At 47.8% G+C, this 16,797-nt stretch overlaps 1 protein-coding gene across 3 annotated transcripts in view; it reads left to right on the top strand.

Annotated features, from left to right (window-relative positions):
* Positions 1 to 16,797, top strand: part of LOC308312700 (uncharacterized protein) — a 36,321-nt gene that overhangs the window by 11,445 nt on the left and 8,079 nt on the right. For 2 of the 3 annotated variants that reach the window (XM_080759390.1, XM_080759389.1), the window contains exons 5-22: positions 136 to 224; positions 1,073 to 1,175; positions 2,055 to 2,191; positions 2,927 to 3,099; positions 5,007 to 5,110; positions 5,784 to 6,041; positions 6,454 to 6,761; positions 7,182 to 7,242; positions 7,440 to 7,497; positions 8,727 to 8,778; positions 9,282 to 9,650; positions 10,767 to 10,862; positions 11,353 to 11,579; positions 12,071 to 12,248; positions 12,482 to 12,752; positions 13,551 to 13,915; positions 14,224 to 14,413; positions 15,241 to 15,990. In XM_080759390.1, the coding sequence (XP_080615516.1) occupies positions 136 to 224; positions 1,073 to 1,175; positions 2,055 to 2,191; positions 2,927 to 3,099; positions 5,007 to 5,110; positions 5,784 to 6,041; positions 6,454 to 6,761; positions 7,182 to 7,242; positions 7,440 to 7,497; positions 8,727 to 8,778; positions 9,282 to 9,650; positions 10,767 to 10,862; positions 11,353 to 11,579; positions 12,071 to 12,248; positions 12,482 to 12,752; positions 13,551 to 13,915; positions 14,224 to 14,413; positions 15,241 to 15,990 (3,789 nt within the window). The remainder of the gene's footprint in view (positions 1 to 135; positions 225 to 1,072; positions 1,176 to 2,054; positions 2,192 to 2,926; positions 3,100 to 5,006; positions 5,111 to 5,783; positions 6,042 to 6,453; positions 6,762 to 7,181; positions 7,243 to 7,439; positions 7,498 to 8,726; positions 8,779 to 9,281; positions 9,651 to 10,766; positions 10,863 to 11,352; positions 11,580 to 12,070; positions 12,249 to 12,481; positions 12,753 to 13,550; positions 13,916 to 14,223; positions 14,414 to 15,240; positions 15,991 to 16,797) is intronic. The other variant, XM_080759391.1, reaches the window with a different exon arrangement.

The following is a 16,797-nucleotide window of genomic DNA, read 5'->3' as shown; positions in this document are numbered from 1 at the left end:
CATTTGTTTCCCTGCGGTGGGGGCGTTTCTTCAATTAGTTTTTACTGGGGTTACATTTAGCTAAAGGGTTTAGGAGCATGACGGATCATCATCATCTCTGTGTCTCTCTCCTCTGCTGTGTTTTCAACTTTTCAGACTGCTAACCTGGCTGAAGCCAACGCCTCAGAGGACGACAAGATCAGAGCCATGATCTCTCAGTCCAACCATGACTATGACCCGATACAGTTAGTAGAACCTACACTGTACAGACACACACACACACACACACACACACACACACCTATGACTGACCCGATACAGTTAGTAGAACCTACACTGTAGAGAGACACACACACACACACACACGCGCACGCAACCATGACTATGACCCTATACAGTTAGTAGAACCTACACACACACACAGCGGCTCTAGAACGCTTGTTTGTTCCCTAGACATTTAAGCGTATTTGTGCCCCGTTTGAAGGGAATCGTACATAACAAAATTCAAAGGTATACAAAATAGCAGATCTACAAGCTCAAAAAGCGGCTCAAATCCTGAAAGGGTTTTGGGACATATAACGTTAACGTTATGGCTACCTAACATAAATTAATATATTGACCCAAAACACAACAAAAAAAGTATTCCATAAGTTGGCGCTGGCTGTGTCTGCCCAGCTGCAGGGCTGGAGCACTGTCGGGAAAACAAGGAAGTGAGTTGATCAAATAGAATCAATTTTCGGGTCCTGCTCCGTCTATTTCTCGCTCAAATGTTTTCAAAAACATTTTTGAGAGCAATGTTTAGCTGTAAATGACATTGTGTCACTAGTGTGTTTTGACATGGCTGTCATGTTGGAAACAGCAGTAAATCAAGCGGGGCGGAGCGGTCATTATGTTGAGAAAACTCACCGCTGAATTAAGCGATTGACCAATCAGAATCAAGCATTCAACCAAGCCATGTAATAACTTTTATTAACACATTTGAGCCGTATTAAGTTTCCAATTGTGTTATGATGAAATATGAGCCCCCTAACAGTGTTTGTTACCGCTGTGTGTGTAAACCTCTTGTCTCTGGTGGTCTTTTCTCTCCACACAGTTACTCCAAGAAGGCCCTCGGACCCCCGCCTGCCCACTACATGTGTTACCGCTGTGGGAAGGCGGGCCACTACATCCGCGCGTGTCCCTTACTACCGACCATGGTAAGCACACACACACACCATACATCCCAGACGCGTTATTATGGTTCCCACCGCAGTTCTAGGAAAGCTCTGCCGCTGTGATTGGACAGTTCTTGTTTTTTGCAACTATGCACCAACTCCACTGGCTCCCCATCAAATACCGTATCGACTTCAAAATCCTTCTCCACACATTCAAGGCCATCCATAACCTCGCACCCCCATATCTGTCTGACCTTGTCCACGTCAACATCCCCATCCGGTCTCTCAGGTCTGCCTCCTCCCTCACCCTGAAAGTCCTCCCAGCCCGTCTCTCCACCATGGGCTCAAGAGCCTTCAGCCGCTCTGCCCCTCACCTCTGGAACTCCCTCCCCCCTGACATCAGAAACATGGACTCTATCACCATATTTCAAACTCACCTCAAAACCCACCTGTTTAGGCAGGCCTATGACTCTGTGTGACCTCTGTGTCTTCTGCTGCAAGCTGTGCCCTAGTTTTATTTTTTCCTGCTTTTAACTGTGTTCTTGTACTGCTTTTAATCTGTACGGCGACCTTGAGTGCCCTGAAAGGCGCCTTATAAATAAAATGTATTATTATTATTATTATGCCTAACCTCAGTAAAACTATGCCTGCTCGGGAGCCAATCGGACACATTGTAAGGCGGGTCTAACTTAGAGCGGTGGTGGGATTCATAATCACGCGTCCCCAGACCTCCCGACTCACACACTCGCCAAACAAACACTGTTGTCCTGAAAAACAGACGAACAAGTTGGTTAAATTGCTTCTATATCTGGGTTTGTTTCCACCTCCGACATTGCATTTGTTGTAAACCTGTGTGTGTGTGTGTGTGTGTGTGTGTGTGTGTGTGTGTGTGTGTGTGTGTGTGTGTGTGTGTGTGTGTAGGACAAGAGCATCGAGGCTCCTAAGCAGCTGAAGGTCAGTAAAGGCATCCCACAGAGCTTCATGGTCAAAGCTGAACCTGGGACCAAGGGAGCCATGCTGACCAGTACCGGAGAGTACGCCATCCCTGCTATCGACGCGTACGTCTCTCTCTCATACACACACACACACACTCTCGAAGACAGGTGCCTGCCCCCCCCCAAGTGACCTGCAGTCTGAAGAAGATTGACAAAATATAATAACTGGCTAAGGGAAGCAACAACCGTGTGCGTCTCAACGTTCCATTTCATACTCCTAACGTGTACATTAGTCATGAATGTGAGAACGTCTATAGAACTGATTTTCTTTTTATGTTATACTTTATGTTATAGCTATTTGTTATGCACCAGTCTAGGGGCCTGATACGTGATACACAACATGAAAATATGACACTCCCGCCTTCCCCAACTCCCAAGCAGCCACTCAAACTAAGGGTGTAAAGGCAAATATATATTTATTAACAAAATAGGTATAACAATTTAAGGTGCATTTCATAAAGTACAATCAAAAAGTAAAGGTTTTCAAGGCAACTGATGTTGAAATAAATCAAAAATAACTAAACCAAAATAATATCTTACCTAACGAGAACAAAATACAAGAGCTTACCTCCTTAACATGAACAGAACTTTAAGGAAACGGAACTCAAATTTAACTCAAATCTGCGTGCTGCCCTCTCTTATATAGAGAATGGCCAACATCATTAGCCACTCTGAATGGCTGTAGGACTCAGGACCGTTCCCCACCAATCGTCGGCCTTTGCTTTACAGACATTGACTTCACTCTTCACACTCAAACATTGAACTACATGACTCAACTCAAAGCTGTGTGTGTTGCAGCGAGGCGTACGCGCTGGGCAAGAAGGAGCGTCCTCCCTTCGTCCCCAGGGACCAGTCGTCATCGGAGGACGAGTCTGATCCCATCCCTGACGAGCTGCTCTGTCCCATCTGCAACGACCTGATGGCTGACGCTGTGGTCATCCCCTGCTGCGGGAACTCTTACTGTGACGACTGTATGTACACCGCGACACTCAAACATCCAAACCCTTAGATCTCCATATATGGATGTATGTGACCAAATTTGACCGCGGGACTGCCATTGGATTATTATTTTTTAATTTCCTTTTTTTTTCATGTCATATGAAAGCAGGGAATCATAGCTTCAGTTTGACCCACCGGTTTTGGAGATATGGCTTTATAGAGTAATGTCTGCAGCGAGTTGAAAACAGCGAGTTGAGAAAACAGGCTTGAAAGGTTCACTTTTGTGGACTCTAACATTACACCTAGCTACATGTTTAAGCATTTATTTCGATTTCAGCTCTGACACTTATTTCATGCTCTAGTATGTGAAGAGTGCCTGTGCTATTAACTCATTTTGGGGAAAAGCTGGAATTTGCGCTATGGCAGCCTCTCAGTCAACTCTGGTCACATATGTCGGAACGTGTTCTGACATTCCATATGTTGATCCTTCCTCATCCATCCTTCCTCAGGGCTCGAAATTAACTTTTTTTCTTGGTAGCACCAGTGCTCCCAAATTAAAAAGTTAGGAGCACTAGCAAAGAATTAGGAGCACATACCAAAAAAGTAAGGAGCACAGACAATTTATATAACGCGATACATTTTATTAATAAAACAGTATAATGTAGCACTGAGCACTGCAGAGTCCATCACATGCCGGGTTGTCCCCACAGGTCTCATCAAATGTCCACCAAATGACAAATTTAACCAACCAATCACATGAATTCAGTTCTTCGTGAGAACGATAAAGAGCGCCTCACTTCACATAGGTGTGATTTTTAAGTCATGCATTGTCCTGGGGCCAGCAGTAACGTGTCTGCAATCACGCCAATGATGTTGGCACATTACTTATCATTGGCGTAAGTCATGTTTATGTCAATGCCATTCTTTTTCTGTAAACTAAGAAAAGGTTTAAACTTAGTGAAGGCTAGCTCTTCTTTAGCTATGGTGTATGCGGTATTGCATTTAATTTTCAGCTCTGCCTCTTGGGCTGAGAGAGCAGCAGCATTCTGTCGACCTATAGCCTCACCAATCCTACTTTTTGGGGTAACACCTTTGTCCCGACATCTGTCCCGACATCTGCCTCCGTGTTTTGTTAAGCTCTCATGTTTGAAATGTTTTGTCTCAGTTGCAAATGCAGTTTTACCTGCCATCTCCGGGCATTTTTTGCAAGGAACACAGTGCATTGCCCATTTGCCCCGTCCTCAAACCGAAGCCACTCAAATTCCTTTAGCCATTCTTTCCTAAAGCAATATGCTCTCTTCGGTTTCTTAGCTACAGGTGGTCTGTTGGCATTCTCGTCGGCGTCGCTGTTATCAACGACAATGTCAACAACGTCAGCGACTACACTATTGACTGCAGGCGGTGGCTTCCTAAAATAAATCAACAATAGTTCGCTTCATCTTTGCATAACGTAACTCGCACACTAGCTTAGCTTCTTCTTATTTTTCCTTTCCCGCATCTGTGCGGACAAGGGAAAGGAAGAGGGTGGGAGGGCTTTAAGGCTACTTTAACCAATCTAAAATTAGCATTAGTCATCTCATGCACTTGCTGACTGGTGACAAATGGGAAGAGAGAGAGACGGGGAAATAACCTGGTTTTTGGAGAAAGGAGAAAAAAAAAAGGCGCACCAGATTGTTTTCTCCCCATCGCACTGGTGCTCCTAATTATATTTATTGGTCGCGTTGATCAAATTTCGGGAGCATAGGCGACCAAGTTATTAGTGCAGCCGCGCCCGGCAGTTTTCAACAGGCCTGAAAATTAAGGCCCGGCCCTACCTGGGCCCTCATCAAACCCTGTACACTCAACCACCCTTAGATCTCCATATATGGAGCTGACCTGTTCTGACATTCCGTATGTTGATCTGACCTCATCAAACGTATATATTGTGTGTGTGTATTAGGTATCAGGACCAGTCTGTTGGACTCAGAGGAACACACATGTTTCACATGTAAACAATCTGACGTCTCCCCTGACAACCTCATCGCTAACAAGTTCCTACGACAGGTAACACGCACGTACGCACGCACGCACGCACACTTAGTGTGTGTGTGTGATTTACATGAACATACACTTAGAGATGTAATGGATGATTTGACTGTTTCTACAATATAGTTGAGGAGCATAGGGATATTTTTGTGCTAATTTGTCTTAAAGCGCCACATTTTGCACAGATGTGGCCCAGTGCATGCTCTAATGATTTTAAGTAGCATGTGACGTGTCAAACTAGGGTTTCTTTTTATAATTCTGAATCCATTCCAAGCATTAGTTTTGCACAAAGAAAACACTCCTTGGTTTAAATTCGACCATAGCCACTTGTGCTTGTGCTGACCTCATCACATTTGTGATGACTGCTATGGCCGTTATTTTTAACATCTGTGCAACATTTGGCGCTTTTAGACAAATTAGCGCAAAATCACCATTCTCTTCTTGTGATCATCTACTAGTACAACCATTACACTGTTGTTCGTCTGCAGTTGTAACTGATCAGAAATTGGCATGTAAACGATATGTTTAATCCATTTAAGATCTATTTGATTAAAACACCTTCAACACCTAACATTTGAATTGTTATGCAAAGAAGACAATACTGTTTTTCAGTCATTTGTTGGTCATAACTGTGTGTGTGTGTGTGTGTGTGTGTGTGTGTGTGTGTGTGTGTGTGTGTGTGTTTTCCCAGGCTGTCAATAACTTCAAGAATGAGACGGGATATACCAAGAGTGGGCGTAACAAACAGCAGCAGCAGCAGCAGCAGCAGCAACAGGCCCTGCCTCCTCCCCGGCTCCAGCCAATCAGAAGCATGCCCTCCAGACAGCAGGACCCCCTCATGGCCCACCGCCCCCAGCAGCCCCCCCCATCTCTTCCTGTGGCGGTCCATAGCCCCGCCCCTTCTGCTGCTCCAGTCCCTTCCCCCGTCCCGCCCACCCACCAGACCCAGGTACCCACCAGTGGTGTTTTTGGCAGTAGATTTACATTTTAGTTTTAGTTGACTAGTCTTGAATAGTTTTCATTTAGTTTTTGTCACCTGGAATGTTTTAGTGTTAGTAGACTAAATGTCTAAATGTCATAGGACTTTAGTCGACTAAATCTACAGTTGATTTAGTCGACTAAATTGTATTTTGGCGGGCCTTGATGCCGTCGTAATGACTGATTTTACACTTGCTGAAAAGTGTAAAATGACTTATACTTGATCAGTGGCCAATTAGGGGTTCCTTGACATGCAATAGTTTGAGAACCACTGACATAGAAACACAGGTTTTTTCACAAAACTGTCATTTAGAAGACATTAGTAGAATCTGTTGTCAGGTCTAAATGGATTAACATCTATGATGGTCGTTCCTCCCTGCCAGGTGCTGACGGCTCCAGTAGCCCCTGCTCCGGTTGCTGCTCCTCCCCCTGCAGCCGCTGCACCCCCTCGCGGAGGTCAGGAGGTGTCTGGACCTCCTCCTCGCGGAGGACAGGAGGCGTCTGGACCTCCTCCTCGCGGAGGACAGGAGGCGTCTGGACCTCCTCCTCGCGGAGGACAGGAGGCGTCTGGACCTCCTCCCCGTGGAGGACAGGAGGTGTCTGGACCTCCTCCTCCTCACATACCTCCTCATCGTGACGCTGAGCGCCACATGTCTCCTCACCTGGTGCACAATGAGCCCCCGCCACCAGGGTGAGAAAAGGCTGCGAGCATTCTAATAAAGCACTAAGCCACAAGAGGTCTCGGGTTACCGTGGATTTTAGAATGGCTGAGAGGCGTAGTGAGACCTGATGCGTAGCTGAGGGTCTTCTACCCTCTCAGCCATTATAAAATCCCCGGTAAGCTGGGACCTTGCGTGGCTTATTGCTTTTCTAAAACGGTTACAAACATATAGCAATATTATCCTAATAAAACTATTACATTCACAAAAGTAGCTACGCTTTGTGCCCAGTGCCCACCAGAGCGAGCCACATCACTTCCTTGTTTTGCTCGGCAAGTAGGCTTATGTGACAGGAGAATAGGGCTTGATGTCTTTACGTAAAGCAATCAAGTGAATTTAGTTTTGCACCACTAGCAAATATTAACGAGGGGAAATATGACGTGTGTCCACAGGGAGACGGATCCAGACTCCGCTGTGATGTCAGACTGTGGATCAGTAGACCGTAGACCCAAGGTCAGTCACACTCACTCCTTCAAGGACCATTCTCAACCTATCTTCATATCATTGGTCACACTCACTCCTTCAAGGACCATTCTCAACCTATCTTCATATCATTGGTCAGACTCACTCCTTGAGCCTGACCCGTCGTCGTAAAGTCATAATCTGCTGACCTGACCCTAAACCTTGCTCTCCTGTGATTGGTTCCTCAGGGCTACCATATGCCTATGATGGACCTCCCACCACATCTCAGACCACCCCACCCTGGAGGTAACGTGTTTCTGATCATATCCATTGATATGATCAGGTTACTTACTGATCATATTGATTGAGCCTCCATGTACCGATTTGATTAGATTAAACTGAAAGTCCTAAAAAAAAGTTCTGAAACTCAACTTCAGCACAATTATTTCCCCTTCAATAACAATAATGATTGGTATTGTTGATTAGTGACCTTCACAAAGTGGTATAACTTGTAAAGATCATGTAATCGTGGCATGAGAAACGCGGCTAATTGGGCGGGTAGATTTTATGATTTGAATTTTTATATTTTTCATATCATGATTATGAATTTAATACCCAGGACCTGAATGAAAATGATTTTGGGCGTGTGTTTGACTGTACCCTGTACTGATTACATTTCTGTTTGACTGTACCCTGTGCTGATTTTATTTCTGCCAATAAAGTATTCAATCAATCCAATGTGGTAACGCCTACTGAGTAGCAAAAACTACTTTCTGGCCTTGACAGCCCATTCATCCAAACAGAAAAGTCCTCTCTCATTGCATTAAACGATGTTATGCTCACTTTGCCACTCGATTATGCCACTCGGTTATGCATGTGCATTGTGCATACCCTTTATATGCTTCTGTTGAGTTCAGTTCACAAACTCAAACTTGGTCCCAGAGTAATAGTAAGAGAGTGGTGAGTAACACTATAGTGTTTACTCCCATTGCAACAATGGAATGTGGAAGTGCTCATTCCATCTCAATGGGATAGTTCCAGCCATATCAGATAATTGTTTGGAACTATAGCCCGCTTTGCGGCAAGATCAAAGCATGTCGCTACTCTCCTATAGACAAATCCACAGAGGGTTGCCTGGGTGCGTCCATTACTGAGGTGTACCATTAAGCGCAGCAGCACTGATTAGCTACACCTGGCCTACGGAGCACCTGCTCCATGGTCGCAGCTTACGTATTTCATTTCATTTCATGTGGTGCCAGGCACAACCCCACCTGTGACTGGCACACACAGCATGTGGTGCCAGTCACAGGCACTTAGTTTGGGTAACTGGTGATTGGGGGGTGAAATTTAACACAATTTGTGCCCAAGACGTCCACAGACGTCCTAGGAATTACCGCATGTAGTGCCTGGATGGTCTTGGTCAAAATGTAAAAAAGTGGGTCTAAAAGTGGGCACCCTGGGTCGCCATTTTGAAAGAATGAAAGGGCACATAATGTATTAACATGGTGCTGTCTTTGGTCTCCCCACGTGTCCAGGTCATCAGCCACGCCCACACCACGGCCCTCGAGGACCCAGACACTGGGAGAGGTAAACCACCAGCATGCCTTATTATTGATCATTTCTTCACATTTTAGTCACCTGGAATGTGTTGGTGTTAGTCTAGTTTTAGTCGACTAAAACTACAGTTGATTTAGTCAAACAAAATGTGTTTAGGCGGGCCTTGGTGCCGTCGTAATGGCTGTTTTTTTCACTTGCTGAAAATAACAGATCTACACGCAACGTGTTGTGAGCTTGTAGATCTGCTATTTTCAGCATGCAACCAAGTATTAAATACTGGATCTCTTGTCCACTAGTCCCTTCCTAACATTTTAGTCTAGTTTTTATTTGTCGACGAAATCGTCAATATATTTAGTTTTAGTTTTAGTCATCATAGTTTAGTTTTCATGTACCGGTAGTTTCCATTTAGTTGTGGAAAAAAATGGTGGTCGAACATTTTTCGTCTTAGTTTTAGTCTGCGCAAACAACACTGTGCCATACATTATCCCTTTCACATCACACACCTCTCTCTCTCTCTCTCTCGCCCCTCCCAGACCACCTTTCAGACCCAGGAACGACCATCCACCCCCCCGCATGCCCACCGGCCCCCCTCCCCTCAGCCACGCCCCTCCCCCCGTCTACCCCACCCCCCCCTCCATGTACGCCCCGCCCCCCCAGCCGCCCTACATGCCTCCCTATTCGTCAGGGCAGCAGCTGGCTCCGCCCCCCGTGGTGAACTACGCCCCCCAGGTGCCCATGTACCCGCCCGGCCCCCCCGGGGGCAACCCCTCCCCCTGGGGGGTCAACCACCCGCCCGGAGGCCCCCAGCCCCCCCTGCTCCCCCTGCCCCCGCCCCTCTCTCAGCCCCCTCCCCTGCTGTCCAAGGACGAGTACTACAGGCAGAGACACATGCACCCCGACGAGTGAGTATAATGGGCTTTATATATGTGGGTTGTTGTTTTGTATCGGCCTATGGACCCCTTAAAGCAGTGGTTCTGTCAAAACTCAAGGACCTTTATATATGTGGTCTATTAGTGAGAGGGGTTGTTGTTTTGTATTGGCCTATGGACCCCTTAAAGCAGTGGTTCTGTCAAAACTCAAGGACCCCCAAACTGTACGTATTTGGCCACTGGGAAGAAATCAAATCTCTTTTGGTTCTGACTGCAGCTATAAGGTTTGGGAACCACTGCACTAGGCCCAGTGGAACACCCATTATTTATTTTGACCAATACTATCTGTGTTTTTTATTGTTAATGTTCCACCTTTTTAATGAAGTATCCCAAAATAGTCTTTAAAATTGGGCCACATGCGCTCGCTGCCATAATGGCGGCGATGTCAGTGTATATATATGGCATTTTCCTGCTGACTTAATTAATTGGGCCATTAAGCAACCGTTAAGGGTACAGGCTTTAGTTTACATACTATTGGTCTGACTGTCATTAGACTTGACATCCTACCTCAAACCCTATAACTGCAAGCACGGAGCAGCGCATGTCCGACCGTTGTTTCCGCATGTCGGTCTGTTGGTGTGTCTAGTCTGCCGTTAATTGTGTCTGTGTTGCCAGGGTAACCTCCAAACTGTTAATTGTGTCTGTGTGTTGCCAGGGTAACCTCCAAACTGTTAATTGTGTCTGTGTTGCCAGGGTAACCTCCAAACTGTTAATTGTGTCTGTGTTGCCAGGGTAACCTCCAAACTGTTAATTGTGTCTGTGTGTTGCCAGGGTAACCTCCAAACTGTTAATTGTGTCTGTGTTGCCAGGGTAACCTCCAAACTGTTAATTGTGTCGGTGTGTTGCCAGGGTAACCTCCAAACTGTTAATTGTGTCTGTGTGTTGCCAGGGTAACCTCCAAACTGTTAATTGTGTCTGTGTGTTGCCAGGGTAACCTCCAAACTGTTAATTGTATCTGTGTGTTGCCAGGGTAATCTCCAAACTGTTAATTGTGTCTGTGTGTTGCCAGGGTAACCTCCAAACTGTTAATTGTGTCTGTGTGTTGCCAGGGTAACCTCCAAACTGTTAATTGTGTCTGTGTGTTGCCAGGGTAACCTCCAAACTGGATGAGTTCACCAAAGACTTCCATAAAGAACTGATGAAGTACAGGAACGCACCGAAGAGGAGGAGACGGTCCTACTCTAGGTAGCACGCACACACACACACACACAGTCGCACGCACACACACACCGGAACTGATGCAGGAACACTCCAAAGAGGACATGACGATCCTACTCTAGACACACACACACCATCACCACCAACGTTCAATACGTTGTCCTACTCTAGACACACACACACCATCACCACCAACGTTCAATACATTGTATTTTTTATTTTCTTTTGTCTTGTCTTTGCAGTTCTATTTCTTAGTGCAGTACAATCCTCATCAGGAGATATGTTCTCGTCTCACTCCTCTGGCTAAAATCAGAATTGATTCTCCTGACTCCTCACTAACTCACTTTTTTAAAAGTCTTTTTAAAACCTAATTTTTTTAATTTGTAATTTCCATCATTAAATTGCCTTAAATCCTTCCTGGTTTTCGTATATAGTATGTATTGTGAAGCACTTTGTGAAGCCGTTTTTTGAACCTATAGGAACCTAATCCACTCCATTGTGTGGTGATTTGTTCCAGGTCTTACAGTCGCTCTCCATTCAGCCGCTCTCCGTACTCCAGGTCCAGGTCCCGCTCCAGGTCTTACTCCTACTCGCCCAGCCGCTCACGCTCCAGGTCGCGGTCGCGCGGCCGCTCGTACGGCCGCTCGCCCTTCCGGCGCTACGGTCGCACCCGCACCCGCTCCCGCTCCCGCTCCTACGGGTACCGGAGGTCGCCGTCCCGCTCCCCTCCCGTCTACCGAGGAGGTAAGGATTACAGATTCTTCAAATAAATCATGACAATTTTCTGAAAAACCTCAGGTTACTATGTCAGTGGTTCTCAAACTATTTCATGTCAAGGACCCCCAGAATTATCTGTATTTGGCCACCGACCCCCATCTGAAAATATGTTGTTCCAAGGACCCCCCCAGAAGTAAAGATTTGAGCTAAAAACGTTTGCTCTGATTTTGCAAAGATTTGAGCCACATTTTCACGATTTTTCAAAAATAGCAGATCTACACGAGAAGAAGAATAGTTATTTTAATAGAATAGTTATTTTGACCAACGTTTGCCCGTTATCTCTCCTAATGGTACCAACATCAATACAGCAAGGATATAGTGGACATATTCTTTAGCTTTGGGTCTGAGAGGCTAAATGTCATCAAATGGTGGTCCGTGGCTCAAATGCAGAATATATAATGGTGATGTGTGTGTCCTTTTAAATGTTGCCAATAAATGATGGTATTGTGGTGTTTTAGGAGGAGGAGGAGGCGGTGGAGGAGGAGGAGGAGGAGGTTGGGACGACGGGGGAGGAGATCGAGGACCCTCGTACCGCTCGGGGTCACGCTCCCGGGACCGTTCCCGGGACCGCTCCCCACCGGGGGGCTTCAGGCCCCGCAGTCCTGGTGGGGCTGGGGGGCGCAAACCCCCTCCCAGGTAGGCCTGGCTCCTACTTATTGACCTAATGACTACAGATGAATGGACTGTAGTGTGTGTGTGTGTGTGTAGATCTGCTATTTTTCAACAGCTAAAGTTTTAAATAATGGTTAAAGTTGTTAAAAGCTATAAGGTCTGAATGGTGTGAATGGGTTTTAAACATTGAAGCTGATGAATGTTATCTCTCTCCTGATTGGATGGAACTGTCTAACCCCCCCTCCTCCTCCCTCCAGAGAGCCATTCAATGTCAAAGGTCAAGGTCAGGAAGGGGAGGACTGGGAGAGAGACAGCTACCGGCAGTGGGAGAGAGAGTACAGGGAGTGGTACAACAAGTACTACAAGGACTACGACTCCCAGCATGCACCTCCGCTGCACCCCCACAGAGGCAGCAGCAGGACGCGGGGCAGCCGGGAGAGAGAGCGGAGCAGCCGGGAGAGAGAGCGAGACAGAGACAGGCTGGGCGGCTCGCCCCCGCACCGAGACTACCCCTCCTCCCCGCCACAGGTAGGCGCTGTCAACAACCCTTGTAGGAGTTCTGCTCAACCTGTGTGGTGAAGAGCCACTGCGCCCGACTTGATCGTTGCTTGTCATGAAAACCCATTATAAAACACAAACCGAATAGAAGCTCGGGGTGCCGGGAAGATATGGCCACTTTTCCTCAGTCCCCCCCCCCCTCCGTTCCGGACAACAACCGGGAGACATATTTTTGCTTGCTTATCTCGCTCAGATTATGATAAAGTCGCTGATGATCGCTCACTTCATATTTTGAACGAGAGGCATGTTGAAGTCAGAAATGAAGAGCTTAGTATATCCATCTGGTCAAAACCACGGAGTGCTCCTTAGATTACATGCGCGGAAGAGCAAGGAGTATTGTGCAGAAGGAGAAGCCAATCAATGAAAATGTGCTAGCAACCCGTCGGTTGGATTAGTTATGACGTTCCCACACGTACGGTCTAAATGGATTAAAACGGTGTAATAGCTTGTCGTAGTGTTGGAGAATATTCCAAAGTGAGGAGGAACCGCGCGACCGCTGCCATTGTAATACATTGGGACTCAATTTCCCACGTCATCAAAACGCATCACCTATCCCACTCTGCCCGGTGGAAAAGCCTGTATGACTTGGTTAAAACTTATTAAAATCATGGATTAAACGATGAAATCGTAACTCGTGAACGGGAGGGACGCTGTTCTACAGTCAATTAACGAACGGGAAGGACGCTGTTCTACAGTCAATTAACTCGTGTAAGTCGTGTTATGCAGTCAAAGTGTTTTAATGGCAATTTTGTTCCTTGATTCCTGCAGGCTCGCAGCAGAGGGCGGGGCGGACGGGGAGCGGATGAGCCCAGGGGAGGTGGAGGAGGAGGGGGAGGAGGAGGAGGAGGAGGGGCCGGTCCCCCGCCCCACACCCACCCTCCTCCCCCCACTAATCCCTCCTCCTCCAAGAGCTCCGCCTCCAAGACCCTGAAAACCAAGAAGCTGAAGAGGAAGAGGGACTCTGAGGGCGGAGCTCCGGACCACGGAGACGCCACGCCCGTACGGGACGAGCCAATGGAAGACCACCTGGGAAACACGCCCCCGCCCCTTTCCTCCAACAACAACTCCTCCTCATCCAAGGCTCCGCCCACCAAGACCGCCTCCGGCCCCAGAAAGCCCTCCTCCTCGGCCAGGTTATTATAATAGTTTTGCAACCCTTTTTTTTTTTTCACCCCTGTGTCAATTATCTAATGTAATTCTGGGCGCTCACACTCCCTCCACCAACGGACTGACCTCATGCTTCCTTCAATGCATGAGCCGACAGTGGGGAGTTTCCCAGGTTGGCCCGTGGAAGGAACAGTTCTTCTAATTCAGTTTGGATTTAATTCCGATTTCCTAGTTTTTCTTCGCTTTGATTTTTATGAAAATTCGACTGGTTTCAGATGTCCAGAGTCCCATGGCACTCGAATGTGTTAACCATAACCTTTTTATCCTCGCTCAGGTCGGCCACCAAGCCCTCTGCGAACGACAAGAGCAAGAAGGACAAGGGTCAAAAGGTCAAGGTCAAGGCCAAGGCGGACGGGGCGAAGGTCAAGGTTGACAAGGTGAAGAAGAAGAGCACCACCACAACGGACGGAGGCCCCGCCCCCAAGAGGAAGGAGCCTTCGTCGTCCTCGTCGTCGTCCTCCAAGGTGAGTGATGTCATTGGTCCGACGACCTACCTCTGTCCCTAACCTGACCGTCGCCGCAAGCACGGAGCAGCGCCATGTCCGACCGCTGTTACCATAGATATTACAAAATAGATGCTTCACTGGCCGCTGCAGTTCGTTTGAGCGATGTGTGTGTTGGAGGGGCGGAAGAATTTACACTGGGGGAAGGAAGTACGCCGGAAGTGTGGAAGGCACGTTACGCCATCTTTTCCAGGGACTTATCAGACCCGAACATGCTCTCTGTGACGCAAGCACGGTCATGCTTCGCAAGGAATCTCTGGAAAGTTTTACCCTTCCTTGAGCACAGAACGGGTGTCTATGTTTCGTCATTTATGTCTATGGTTGTTACCGCGTGTCGGACTGATGCTCCGTCAGAATTACGTTTCGGATCCCACAACTCAGTAGGGGTGGGGACGATGCACTTACCTCCGGATTCCATACCATATATCCCATTCGACAGTTTTCTGATAAACCTCTGTGCTTCTCAAACTATTTCATGCCAAGGACCTCTAGAATGATATGTATTTGGCCTCCAACCCCCCATCTCAAAATATGTTGTTCCAGAAGCAAAGATTAGAGTTAAAAATATTCGCTCTGAAAGGATATACCGTATATTCCAAATTTGCGACACATTTTCATAATTTTTCAATAAAATTAAAACACAAAAGGGTTCCTGCCCAGAATGGGTTAAAAATGGTGATATATCACTGAATCTGTTTATTTAGTTTGCCCGCCCCATATAACCCAGTGGTTGAGCTCCATCGGTCTATCGTCCTATAACCCGTTTTTCTGTTGTGTTCTCCTAAAAGACCATCCCCACCTCCTCCTCACGGACCTCAAAGACCACCTCCTCGTCGAGGGCTGACGAGGGACCGCCACCCAGCAGCAGCAGCAAGCCCAAACTTCCCCCCGTGAGGGCCCCTCTGCTCAAGACCCCCGACCACCCTCCGTCCCGCGGCCAGTTCCTCCCGTACCACCCGCACCTCCACCCCCACCCCCACCCCCACCTCCACCCGCACTCGCACCTCCCTCACCCCCACTCACATCACCCCCACCCTCACCAGCAGCACCCGCCTCACCCCAACCTGGGCGCCGGACCCCCCCCGGGGGGCAGGCGCGGCGGTGGCGACCACCAACTGCCCCCCGGGGTGGCGCCACCGCCCATGGGACTGAGGGAAGGTGGCGGGGGGGGTCTCCTCCCGCACCCCCTCATTCACCACCCGCACCACCACCCGCGGCCCCCCTCGCCCAACGACAAGAGGAGGGGGGGGAGAATCGGGGAGGAGGGGCGAGGTGGTGGTGGCTCCTCCATGCTGGGAGGAGGAGGCCAGCCGCCCCCCGCCAAGATGAGGAGGATCGAGGGTCCTCCGGGGGACCACCACCACGCCCCCCCACCACCACACCTGGCTGCCCCCCCGCCCCCTCAGATTCAGAGGGTCCCTCCCCCTCCCACCGCCGCCTCCTCTGCGGCGTCGGCGGAAAGACCGGCTCTCCTGCCGATCCCTGGGAGCCGAGGAGACGCGGAGCGAGGCAACATCAGACCCCTGATGGACCTGCAGGTAAGTGTGTGTGTGTGTGTGTGTGTGTGTGTGTGTGTGCGTCAGTCAGCTCTCAGTGCAACATCCCCACCAGACAGGCTTTTAAAAGGGGTGTGTGTGCGCGTGCGCACTAGTTAGTCAGACAGGCTTTTAAAAGGGGTGTGTGTGTGTGTGTGTGTGTGTGTGCGCGTACGCCAGTCAGACAGGCTTTTAAAAGCCTCCACAGAGAATTGATTGTGGACGGAGGTGGGGACACATGCGGACGTTTGCCTTGGGCTTTAGTGTACAAACTACGATAATAGTGAGTGGGCAAGTTAACCACGTTTAAACCACATTTTACTATTTGTTTTAAGCCATTTAGGCCTGACGTCGAAATTTTAACATTTTATTTTTAAAATGTCTTTTCTCATGTTTCTATATCAGTGGTTCTCAATATTCTCCAAGGATCCCAAAAATTATGTAATATGCCGCCGGCCCCCATCTGTAAATATGATGTTCTAGGGACCCTCCAGAAGCAACGACTTGAGTTAAAAACTGAAACTCTGAAAGAATATATATATTATTATATATTACATATATATTACATTATGGCGTACACACAGAGATTGTGGATGCTAACAGGGGCTATCAACAAAGCAAAATTAAAGGCCTATTCATAGTGACCACCGGAGCTGTAAAAACGTGGGAGCGGTGGTGAGTAAAAACAGAAGGGCGGTGGTTTGCTCTTCACAGCGGCTCCGTGACGTCATGTTGTAGTTGCGGTGGTCACCTCACCACCGATAAATCATACTATGAATAACACTTAACGCCAATTAATAAATCTCGTTA

Source organism: Protomyctophum bolini (assembly GCF_963924005.1).
Source record: "Protomyctophum bolini genome assembly, chromosome: 3".
In the NCBI taxonomy this organism is placed as follows: Eukaryota; Metazoa; Chordata; class Actinopteri; order Myctophiformes; family Myctophidae; genus Protomyctophum; species Protomyctophum bolini.
This window is presented reverse-complemented; position numbering and strand designations above follow the sequence as displayed.